At 39.1% G+C, this 13,203-nt stretch overlaps 1 protein-coding gene across 1 annotated transcript in view; it reads right to left on the minus strand.

The window, feature by feature from the left end:
• Positions 1 to 13,203, minus strand: part of CPQ (carboxypeptidase Q) — a 642,525-nt gene that overhangs the window by 503,994 nt on the left and 125,328 nt on the right. Inside the window, exon 2 of the mRNA XM_036741920.1 lies at positions 9,667 to 10,132. Coding sequence (XP_036597815.1) covers positions 9,667 to 10,099 — 433 coding nt within the window. The 5' untranslated portion in view covers positions 10,100 to 10,132. The remainder of the gene's footprint in view (positions 1 to 9,666; positions 10,133 to 13,203) is intronic.

Here is a 13,203-nt window from a genome sequence, read left to right on the forward strand (position 1 = left end):
CATCTCTTCCATGCCTCCTGACCAATACACCTTCCCCACCTCCTTTTCCTCCTCCTTTCACCTTCATTTTGTGTGTTCTCTTTTCCCATTAGATTGTAAGCTCCTTGAGGCCAAGGACTATTTTTCTTTTTCAGATATGTATTCCCAGCACCTAGCACACAGTCTAACACAAAGTAGGCACTTAATAAAAATGTATTGACTACTGATTATTTGATCCATCTCTTTGTAGGACTTGTAGATCCGACTGAGGAGGCCCAATCTACTAAGGCTGTCACTAAAATCAGCATTATGGCATCCACCAGCAGGAGCATCCAGAGAAGTTGCTAGCTATAGGAAATGCCTCTTCCACCTGAATAACTTTAGCGAATGTATATTTTTCCTGTTTTATGCCGCACAGGATAATGCTAATTAGAGGAACATTGATCAGTTACATTTGTAGTTACCCAAATTAAGAAATCTTGTCTGATCTTAACACACACGGGAGAAATCTTATAGATGAGAGCCTTTAAGGGAATATTTTGCTCTATGGAATTAAAAGATATTTTGTTTCTTAATAATCAACAAAAAATAAACACAAAGGGATTTTGTATTCTCTGTATCAGTGGTTCTCAAAGTGTGGTCCAAGAACCATTAGAGTCCCCAAGATATTTTTCAGGGTCCATGAGACCAAAACCATTTTCCTAATAATACTAAGATTTTATTGCTTATTAAATGCTCTTCTGACTTCCAATTATGTATCTATGTGATTTGCTAGATTTTTTCCACACACTCCAACCAAAACAACATATTGAAACACTGAATGCAAAAGCAGATATGAGAATCCAGGTGTCTTTTATTAAAATAGACATTAAAGAGATTAGCAAAAACATGTAAGACAACACTTCTTCTCACTAGAGTTTTTTTTGCTTTAAAATATGGATTTTGGGGGCAGCTAGGTGGCACAGTGAGTAGAGCACCAGCCGTGGAGTCAGGAGGACCTGAGTTCAAATCCAGCCTCAGACACTTGACACATGTACTAGCTGTGTGACCTTGGGCAAGTCACTTAGCCCCAATTGCCCTGCCAAAAAACCAAAAACAAAACCAAAAAAAAAAAAAAAGAAACATTAGGACATACCACACCAGATTCATTAATAAATTGCTTTAAAAAAAAGAAAATATGGATTTTGGAAGGTAAAATGTGATTTATGTTAACATGTTATAGTTTTATTATTATTTTCAGATGAATTGATGAGTATTTTAAAATTGTATCAGCTTTAATTTCTAAAGTGATATCAATTGATACAATCCATACAAACAAAAGCTATTTGCAGTCTTCAATAAAAGTATAAAACAGTCCTGAGACCAAAAAGCTTTAGAACTGCTGCTCTCCACCCTTCAGAAGCAGTGTGGCACCATGTATGGAGGCAGGGGTCAGGAAGCTCTAACTTCAAGTACTCCCTCTGATATACAGTGGCTTTGTGATCAGACCTCACACAACATCCCAGTGACCCAGAGAGCACTCTATGACAGTATGTTACAGAGGAGTTGCTGACCTCCCCAAAAGGTTCCTCACACCAATAAAATTGTGAGTTTGAATTAAAAAAAAATCTTCCAAAACCTTACTCCTTTCCAGAGGTGAACAGTCCACAAGTACTGCAAACCACATATATCTTAACAAAGACAGTATCTTTTTTGAAAGGCAGAGTACATTAAGTCCCTCGTGTTTATTTGCCCCCCTTGAAGAATTCTAGCAGATTAGCCGGGCAGGAAACCATGAAGCTTTAACATGATAGCTTATCATCATTTAAGTGATCATTGATCTTACTTTTTGTTATAGAATATACCAGTTTGTCTGAGAGAGAAGAGAAATTTACCAGTCACAATCTACGGCTAATTCATTCATCTATTAGCTGATTCAACAAATTCGACCCAACATTTTAGCCAACTGTTCCACAATTTCACCTTTGAGCTTCTTCAAAACTCCTGGGTAAGTGACATCTGACCCTAGTGATTTATTACCATCTGGCTTGTCAAGTAGGCCTAGAACACCCTGTGTACTTGAGCATTGTTTGATCTAACGCCTCTCGACTCATCTGCTTTAAAAGACAAATTGGGATCATAAATCTTCCAAATGTTTTCCTTGGCCAAAAGTTTCAATTTCACAGTACAAGTTCTACTAAGCAATTTACATGTAATTATCCAAGAGAAAGAGTACCCTGGGTGCACTAGAAGGAGTCACAAGAATACAGTGCATTCAGCTTCTCTGGAGAGGACAAGGAGCCTTTAGTGAATTGGTATTGTTAACACTATACAGAATCCCATCAAAACAACACTGAGTCTCCAGAGATCTTGAGTGTGAGCGGAAACAGTGGGAAAGGAAAGTTGGGATGGATGCAACAAATATTGCAGAGGCAGAATCTACACTATCTTGCACAGGAAATTCTGACCATGATCCACAACTGTACATTCAAAAGAAAAACTTCTACACAAGAGAACATCAAAAAACTTAATCGATAGTAATATGGTAACTAGAAATAAATTCATTTTAAGGGCCTAACCCTACTAGTTGCTATGCAACATTAACTAAAGCAGAGAAACCTACAGGATCAAGGAACCTAAGAAGACACCAGATAGGAGCAACTGGACAAATGTTAAAAAATACATAAGATAGGTTAAGTGGAGAATGTTGTGATGTATATAAAGAGATGGAGAATAGCCTAATTCCAGGTCCCACCTCTGACGTATCTTGTGTGTCCTGGGTGAACCCCTGGGCAGGTCAGTCAGTAAGGCAATAGGCATTTATTAAGCACCCACTATGTGCCAGGCACTATGCTAGGTGCTGGGGAGATAAAGAAAGGCAACAAGACAGGCCCCACTCAAGAAGCTCACAGTCTAATGAGTGAGACAATTCACAAACAACCAAGCTACAGACAGAATATATTGGAAATAACCAACAGAGGAAAGGCACTAGAATTAAGAGAGATCAGGAAAGGCTTCCTGTAGAAAGTGAGATGTTAGTTGGGACTCGAAGGAAGACAGAGAAGCCAAGAGTTAGAGGTAAGAAGGGAAAGCAGTGCTCCAACAGTAAGTTGAAGAGAAGGTGTTGGGGTGCTGGCTTGGATAGATGAAGGGAGTATGGCCATCCAGGAGTTCTGAACATCAATGAAACCACAGATATAGCCACTCTTCTAAGTCCTATCCCTCTATCTGTCTCTATTCAAAGATTAAGCATACAGTATGAGGTGGTGAGGAGAAGAAATGTGGTAGAGAGAGTAGAAGATGGTGTAGAAGTTAGGAAGACATATATTCAAGGCCTGCCTCTGATATATAGTGACCCAGGATAAGTCATCAGTTGCTGGTCTTCACTGATGGAGTGAGTTTGAGGGAAGAGAGGTAAAAGACAATGGTGATGGGGTTGAGGACAGTCACCTCTCTTCCCAGTGACATGTTTGGCATCCAATTATGGAATTATGAAGGTATCTCAACTTCCTTAAACTGTCAAAATATCAAAAGAAGCAGGAAATGGAACACAGTGGAAATGAGGAGAGGTAGAAATTCTTGCATTTTCCACAGATGGAAGAATTCAGGCTGGCCAGATTCTCACTCACTGGTCACCCATTCACCACCCATGCTCCCCAACACACAGCTCTACCTCATGAAAAAAAAATCAAGAAACAGATAGAAAGAAAGAAAACTTGGACTCACAACTGAAAGCCATTGATGAAAAATTAGAAAGAGTTGGCTTCTCAGCTACATGATATGGATCATGAAAAGGATCAAGCTTTTCTTTCATGTGTTTCATGAGAAATACCCAGACGTGATCTTCCTAGAAGGTGATGAAGATGGCTGTCAGCAGCCATCTAGGAGAACTTATACCTAGAAAAGAGGTACATATCTTATGGATGGTCACCAAACCTTTTCTGGAACGTGTTGTCCAAAGAGGGGGAAAGCAATCCATTCTACTTGCAATAGCTATCACTGTGAAGAAGTTTTCCCTTACATCGAACCTTTCCCCCTTTGAAATTTCCACCCATTGTTCTAAATTCTAGGCCAAATAGAATTAGTATAAGTACCTTTTATATATAAGAGTCTTTCATGTTCTTCAGAACACCTATTATGTCTTACTTTGAATCTTCTCTCCTCTGGGTTAGACATTCACAATTCCTTCAACCCATTTGAAGCCCATCACCATTCTGGTTGCTCTCCTTTGGATGCTTTGAGAGTCTTTCCTCATATAGACTACAAGCTCCTTGAGGGCAAGTACTGTTTCATTTTTGTCTCTGCTCCCCCTCTCCCTCTCCCTCAACCTCTCCCTCCTCTGCCCAAAGGAAGGTACATTTCAATGGCTGAAGGCTGCCTCCTTAACTTTGGGTTTACTGGCTAGATTTCTTTCCCAAAAACCAAGCTTTAAAACCAATTCATTCTGGAGCTCATAGACTGGACAATAGATCCCTGCCCTCCTAGCACAGACTGAATGGAAATACTAAATAGTAACTGTTTCTCTTTTGGCCAGGAACCCTGAGGGTCTTCCCCTTCCAGTTTGATTTCTTTTTTTTTTTTTTTTGAGTTTTGATTAAAGGGGCCATCCCTTGATTAACTTCTTAAAGAGGCCTATTCACTGAATGGGCATTACCTCACTCAAAGTGAGAACCTGAAAAGATCTCAGCATAAAAGGGCAAGGGTCTCCCAATGCATTATGGGCCATCTCCAGTCAGCCTGGTGAATATCTGGCTACTGGACTCAGATGGCTCTGGAGCAGAATGTGAGGCTGGTGACCTTGCACAGACCTCCCTCACTCAAATCAAAGTCAACTGCAAGTCATGGTATCATTTCCCTGATGTCATGGTCCTCTTAGAAAACAAAGGACAAACACAAACACAATGAATGCCTAGCACATAGTCAACAAGAATTTGCTAAGCACCTACTATGTATCAGACACTATACCAAGTGATGGGTAGACAAAAAAAGGCAAAAACAGTCCCTGCCCTCAAGGAAATTATATTCTAAAGGAGATAACATGCAAACAAGTACACATATATCATATATATGTACAAGGTAAATTGGAGGCAATCTCCATGGGAAGGCACTAGCAATAAGGGGGCACAGGTCATAGGTGTTTATTGCTTATTGGTAGAAAAGGAAAAAAAAGAAATGAGGGGAATTAAGAAGAAAAATGTGAGAGGCAAGAAGAAGAGCAGTCACATAATAACACACTGAGATCACATAGTCACATTCTAAGAACTCCTGGGGAAAGGTAGATAGAATAACAGGGAAGCATTTACCATAAAAAGTAGGTGCATTTAGTATCTGTACAGTATCTTTACAATCATGGATGAAGACAGTAACATCTGGCATTTAGGAATCTCATCTGAAGAGCAGCTCCCTCACTTCCCACCTGTAGCAGGATCCCAAAGGCAAAGTATTGTTAGAGGTGACAGACCCCATGGGCCACCTCTGTTGCCATTGCAATTAGATACTGAAAGAAGAAGAGGCTTCTTGGCAGTTAAACTCCACTAGAAAATATAAATTTAGTATTTGCCACAAGTAGAACAAAGGTGCAAATAACTAATTAAATGAAGGAAGAGACCTATAGGTAAATTAGGTAGCACCTCAGAAGGAAAAGTTTTGAAAATGCAGGCAAAGGAACTCAGTTCTATAGCTATATTGTTGTGAGAAAATAATGGACAGAATAGTTTAGCAGATTTAGAGACTAGAATGGACAGAATGTAAGAAAGTGAAATAACTGAAAGAAGGCTTTCCTTATCTGTGGAGCCCAGATTTAATAACAGGTCCATAAAATTTTTAAGTTTGATGAAGGACAACAGCTTGATTTAGCTATTATTAACTTACCTTCTATCCTTCTGTTTACCCCTCCCTCCAAAGTAAGAAATATGGTTATCTTTTAAAACTAGGGAGGGGTCTAGACATGAAAGCCTTGAGGTAGATTTAGAGAATTATCTACTACCTTCCTTTCCTCTTCCCCACCCTTACTGTCTTCTAACACAACCTATTGACTAAAATTTCTCTCTCCAAGATTACCTATAATTTAACTTCCAAATCCAATGTTTTTTTCTAAATTCTTATTCTACTTCAGTACTTTGTAGCTTCTGACACTGCCAACAATCCCCTTCTCCTGGTTCTCCTCCTACCAAACAGACAATTCTTTCTCAGTCTCTTGTTGGACCATCACTTTGCATCTGCCAGTTTATTTGGGTACCTTCCCAAAACTTTGTACTAGACTCTTATCTCTATCTACCCTCTGCCTTGTGGCAAAACAATCATGATTGATCCTATGTGTTCAATTATCATCTCTATTGAGATGACTTCCAAATCCACACGTATGGCCCTAGTTTTTCTTTAATTCCAACTTATTGCTGGACATTTCCATTAGAATGTCCCAAAGCATCTCAAACTCAACATATCCAAAAATGAAACTGACCATGTTTTTCCAAAACCTACCTCTCCAAGTTTTCTTATTCATGTTGGTGTCAAGACCATTGTTCCATTCACATAGGCTCGTTATCCCCTGGTTATTCTTGACTCAAGTCCTCTCTCACCCCTTTTACTCACTCCCATAACCACCATTCCTAGTTCACACCCCCATCGCTTCTTGCCTGGATTATTGCAATGGCCTCCTAATTACTCTCTGGACTGCCAGTCCCACATACAGCAATCACACTGTTTTGTACTGAGGAGGCATTTAATCAACATCTATTGATCTGGGAAAGGGAAAAAGCATTTGTATAGTGCCTACTATGTGCCAGGCATTGTACTAAGCCCTTTACAAATATTATCTCATTTGATCCTCACAACAACCCTGCAAAGCAGTTTTTTTACATTTGAGGAAATTGAGGAAGAGAGACGTTAAGTGACTTGCCCAGGGTCACACTACAACTAAGTGTGGGGGCTAGATTTGAACTCAGATCTTCCTGACTGCAGACCCAGAGCTCTATCTCTTGTGTCACCTAGTTGCCTCGGTACCATCTAGCTACCTGAATTGAATTGACATGACAGAGAATGTGATAAAACACAAAAAGCTACAAGTGACAGACTAAGAGCTGAGCAACAGTAAGGGCCCAGGTGAGATTATATGGCAAAAATTCATAGCAGAAGAAATCAGTGTCTATGAAATCAGAATATCCAGGGAAGATATTTCTGAATGAGAAAGCATCTTCTAAGACCTTCATTTAAATTAGATCTCTTTCTCCCACTCCAAATGAGCAGATTCTCTGCCAATATCTCATACAGGTATTCTCCCCAACTTGTCAGAGCTCTCTGGAAGTTATGAAGAAGTCCAAAAGGTAACAAAACTCCAACTGGTGTGTGTGTGTGTGTGTGTGTGTACATAGGCAAACAACTTTTTTGGCCTGAACCTTTGATTTCATTGGTGCTAAGAAACTCCAAAGAACGAACTTCTACTGATAAAGATCAGTTCGATACCTGCTCTGCAATTGATAGTATTAATACTAAATATATACACATATGTACACATGTGCATATATGTTTATGCATGTGTTAATTTACTTATTTTTGTGTAGCACATGAGAAGTGGCCTGGCATTGTGGACAGAATGCAAACATAGAGTCCGGACATATAGGCTCAAATCTCTCCTTTGTTATTTATTAGCTAAGTGATCATAGGTCAAGAAATTAACAATCCCTCAGGGCCTCAGCTTTCTTACCTGAAAAATGGGAATAAAAATGCTGGCACAACCAATCCCAAAGGGTGCTTATAAAGAAAGAATTTTGCAAATCTTAAACTGTTCTATAAATGAGGGTTGATACCAGGCCCTTAATAAACATACGCTGACTTGATGTAACATGTAACGTGAGTGATTGGCTCAAACAGATTTAAACCAAGGACATTTCAGTTGACACGAGTTCCTCAGAAACCAGAGTTCTCTATATATTAAGTATAGTCAATTGATGTGTATATGTATTCTTTCTCCAAACTGTCCTTTTAGCACTGAGTGAAGGAAAAGACCTGAAGCAGAATTCATCGTGCACAAATCACTAGGACTAGAGCAAGAATGCAAAGTAACATTCAGTTCTGTGGCAAGTCTTCAAATCAGTATGTAGTATCTCAGAGTCTTTTAAAGGCTGTTTCCAAACCTGGTTCAGTTTCATCTCCACAACCCACCTGCCCCAACCCCCCAGAGCTCTAAATTATGGACGCCTAGTGGTCAAGAGCAATTACTATTTATCTTCATATTTCCAGGACCAAGCATGCTCCCTTGCATAGAGTAGGCATTAAATGTTTATTGGACTGAATTAAATCTAGTTGCTTGCTAAATGTGGACCTATTTTCAGCCCCACAAAAACGAGAAGATGGGTCAAAGTAGTCTTAAGAAACTCGTGGGAAAGCATTCATTTTCATAGGCCCTCTATCTGAACCATATGAGACAATAAATGTTCCCAAGTCAAATGACAGCTTCTGACTAGTTTATAAGAGATTCCTAATCTTCATGTTTTACAGTATCTGCACCATATGAGAGACAATAAATGTTCCCAAGTCAAATGACAGCTTCTGATTAGTTTATAGGGGATTCCTAATCTTCATGTTTTACAGTATCATCTGCTACAAGAGTTACATGTTCCAGCCTGAAAATTCCGGAAGTTTAAGGCTTCAGGTTACATAAAGCCAATTAGTTCCTCTAATCTAACCATTTACTTTATTATGTCTATTATTAAGAAATTATGTATATCAAATTTACCTAGAATTAGTTATATCCTTCTTGATCTTCCATTAGTTATAAGTCTAAAAAGATTGTAATTGATAACTCAAAAGTTTTCATATGTCACGAACCACATTATGTATACAACCAAATGTAGGTACCTCAATAACTAAAGTCATGTCTAACTGACTATAAAGCAAAGACAAAGATAATCAATGAAACAGATTAAAATAAGAAAGAAATAAACTTCTTGTTATCAAAAGGTAACTGTGGGTACTATAAAAAGGATCAGATTTGGAGTCAAGATCTGCATTCAATTCCCATGGCTACCACTTCCACAAGTAACTTACATACTCTGTACCTCAGCTTCTTTGCCTCCAAAATGGAATAATAACACCTGTACGTCTGATCCTAATAAATGCTGGATGACTATTAATGGCATGTTGACTTTACAACATTGTTTTGAGGATCAAATGAGATCATCAATCAATAAACTAACAAGCATTTATTAACCCAATATATCAAGCAATTAACAATTATTTATTAATTGCCTACAGGGACCATGCTAAGCACTGGGGGATAAAAACACACAAGTAAAAAGAGGCCTTCCTGGAGCTGACTTCATCTGGAAGTAAGAACATCATGGAAAGAGCTTTGAAAATTGCAGTGTATTATGTAAAAGTTATCCATTAATCATTATCATCATCAATATTATCATTATTAACAAAAGCTTCATTGTGGAAAATAAATGCAGGAAGAAGATAGGAAAAAGGCAAAAACAAAAACCTAGAAATAGTTGACACAGTGGTATGATGAGGACAGCTGTCCAAGGATCTACAGTATTTCTTCAATGGAATTGGGGAATATGAAACGACTTCCTGTCGCACCTTCTCTGCTCAAGATTTTAAACAAATCTCAATATTTTTCATCATCTATTTGTTTGGGAGGCATCAGCATTTTGTTTTGTTTTTATAATAAGCCATACACAATTATTCAGGAGAGCGGGAACATACCTTCTGGAGGGGTCCCAACACTGCTCCCAAGGCCTAAAATGGACATTGAATGATTTCTGGGCTCTAGCATCACAGCAGACTCCCGCCCCCTTTCCCAGTGGGGCACTTTGACAGGTTCCAGATGAACATTCTCCAACCCATCATCTACCAGGTTTCGGTACATAATTTGGATAGCCTCTTCTAGGCTTTTGGAGCCACTCAGTCTAGGTCCAACAGTGTCAACAAAAAGTGCCAGTCTCTCATACGATCTGTTTTGGGCTTTGCCACACACAGCAAGATCTATAATGGCTTTAGCAACATCTTGGTATCCTGCTATTTCTTCCTTTATTTCTCCAAATGTCTTCAAGTGGCCAACATCCTCAAACACAGCCCTCCCAGAGCATGAAGGTAAAAGATGAAGCACACCCATGAAAAGGAAGATGAGTGGAGTCATTGTCTTTCAGATGGCTTTCTGTCCTGTGAGAACCTAAGGGAGGAAGAAAAAGTCACATGTGGGAAACAATCTCACTGTCAGTCAACCATACTACATTTCTAGAGAGAGCAGAGGAGAGTTTCCTAAGAAGGAGAAAGATCCAGTGTGGTACTGTCACATTAACAAATGCCACAAAGAACTCAGAACAAAGCCATTGGCTTCCAGACTGAAATATCAAGGTTAGGACAAAGGACACTCAAGCTATAGGGAGAAGATGGTGTTTTAGGGAATGAGGTCATTTTACTTTGGATGCACAGGTTTGCTGAAGTGGAAACCATACATGAAAGGCAAATGAGAGGGTAATTGTTCACTTTATAAAGAAATTAGCTATGGGAAGCTTTTTAGTCAATCAGTCCGTGAATAAGTATTTATTACATGCCTACAAGTGTTTATCACGTGCTCCAAACACTCCCAGAGTACATTTCCAGTATGATCTGATTTACAAAAAATACAACTGATCTCCAGCTCTTCAGAAATACCTCTACTGTATGCCTATGAAATCAGTTTAACAGCCAGCTATCAATTCTGAGGAGAGGAAAAATGGCATAGAAGATAGTCTTGAGAGTGGAGACACAAAGACCTGGGATTGAATCCTACCTCTGACACTAGCTGAGTGACCCTAGACAATGCCTTAACCTCTGTTTATTTCAGGTAACCCCTATGACTTCTGTACTAAATCACAGAAAGATTGGTGGATAAGTTTCCATACTAGTAAGTCCAAAATCAAAAGTCCTTTGAATAGTTGATTATCAGTGCAAAGGAAGATAATTTCTTCACTCATTAACAAATACATCTGCATGTCTGGAATAGTACCACAAGTAGGTAGCCTGATCTTGGCAGTACCTTTAAAAATAGGCAACAGATCAAGGTGTGCAAGACATTCAAACAAACAAGGAAGGGCTGAGGGGAGCAGCTGAACCTCACTGTCACCTGAACTGGTCAAAGGAGGGAAGAATTCACACACATATATACATATACTCTCTCTCTCTCTCTCTCTCTCTCTCTCTCTCTCTCTCTCTCTCTCTCTCCACCCCTCCACCCCAACATACACACACACACACACACACACACACACACACACACACACAGTTTGGTAAATAAATACATTTCACATGCAAATCAAAACAACTCTTAGGTACCACATCTCTCCTGTCAGATTGGCTAACATGACAAAACAGGAAAATGATAAATGCTGGAAAGGATGTGGGAAAATTGGAACATTAATACATGGTTAGTGGAGTTGTGAACAGATCCAGCCATTTTGGAGAGCAATTTGGAACTATGCCCAAAGGGCTATAAAAATGTGCATACCCTTTGACCCAGCAATACCACTCCTAGGGCTATATCCCAAAGAGATGACACAAGTGAGAAAGGGACCTGTATGTACAAAAATATTTATAGCAGCTCTTTTTGTGGTGGCAAAGAACTGGAAATCAAGGGGATGCTCATCAATTGGGGAATGGCTGAACAAGTTGTGGTATATGAATATAATGGAATACTATTGTGCTATAAGAAATGGGGAAGATACAGACTTCATAATAACCTGGAAAGACCTACATGATACGATGCTGAGTGAGAGGAGCAGAACAAGGAGAACATTGTACACAACCAGAGACATACTGATTCTGTGATGACTAACTTTGATTGACTTGACTCTCCTCAGCAATACAAGGCTCAAAGACAGCTCCAAAGGACTCACGATGGAGAGAGCTGGCTACATCCAGAGAAAGAACTGTGGAGTCTGAATGAAGACTGAGGCAAACTATTTGCTCTCTTTTTTTTCTCTTCTTTTTTGGTTTTGTTTCTTCTCTCTCATGATTCATTCCATTGGTCATAATTCTTTGCAACTTGACTATTGTATAAATAAGGGTAATGCGAAGGTTCATGTAGAATCTATATCAGAGTGCATGCTGTCTTGGGGGGGAGGGGAGGAAAGGGAAGAAAATTTGAAACTCAAGAACATGTAGAACTAAGTGTTGTAAACTAAAAATAAAAAATCTAATTAAATTAAAAAAAGAAATACATTTCATTCAAAAGGGGAAAAGGAGAAAAAGGGAAGAAGTGAGAAGGAGTAACTAGAGAGAGGGTAGATTAAGAGAGAGATTAGTTCCAAGGTGGGGGGGGGCGGGAAACCTAAGGATGTGCAAAAATATTTATAGCTCTTTCTGTGGTGGCACAGAATTGGAAACTCAACGGGTAGCCATCAATTGGGGAATGGCAAAACTAGTTTTGATATATAAATGTGATGGAATACTAATGTGCAATAAGAAATGATGAAGGGGATGGTTTCAGTGAAAACTGGGAAGAATTACATGAACTGATTCAGAGTGAAGTGAGTAGAACCAAGAGAAAAATTTATATGGCAATGTAATAAAGAAAAACAACTTAGAAAAAAATAGGAACTCCAGTTAGCATAAGGATCAACATGATTCCAGAGGCCTCATAATGAAGCATGACACCCACCTCCTGATAGAGGGGTAAAGGACTCAGAGTTCAGAATTAAAGATATATTTGGACATGGCCAATGCCATTTGTTTTGTTTGACTGTACATGTTTGTAACAGATTTTGTTTTTCCTTTCTTTCTCAATTAAGAGAATTGGGATGAAAGAGGAACAAACAGGTTTTTTGCCTCATTGAAAAAAAATTTTTTTCATTCAAAAAATAGACAACAAACTACGGGCAACACATGTTCAAGAGTTGTCCTGTTCCCTAGGCCATCAGAGCAGTAGTGCTATTGATTCTAGTGACACCCCTATAACATGAAGTGTTCATTCTTCTAGGATCCAGAGCAAAGGTACGCTGGGTCTCAGAAGGGCACAGTCCAGTAGGAAGAGCACTAGGCTCAACCTCCTACAACCAGATCTAACCATGAACTCGTCATTTGGAAATGGATAAAGCACGTAAGCTCTTGATAACTGGCAAATAATAAGTATGTAATAAGTACCTCATCATGCGTTATTTTTAGGTAAGGAGAAAAATATCTGCCTTTCCTGACTCACAGGATTGCAACGTGTTTGGTATGGAAGGGATCTTAGGGATGATCAAATCCAATATGCTGAGAAGA

The sequence above is a fragment of the Trichosurus vulpecula genome, chromosome 1, assembly GCF_011100635.1.
Source record: "Trichosurus vulpecula isolate mTriVul1 chromosome 1, mTriVul1.pri, whole genome shotgun sequence".
Taxonomy (NCBI): Eukaryota; Metazoa; Chordata; class Mammalia; order Diprotodontia; family Phalangeridae; genus Trichosurus; species Trichosurus vulpecula.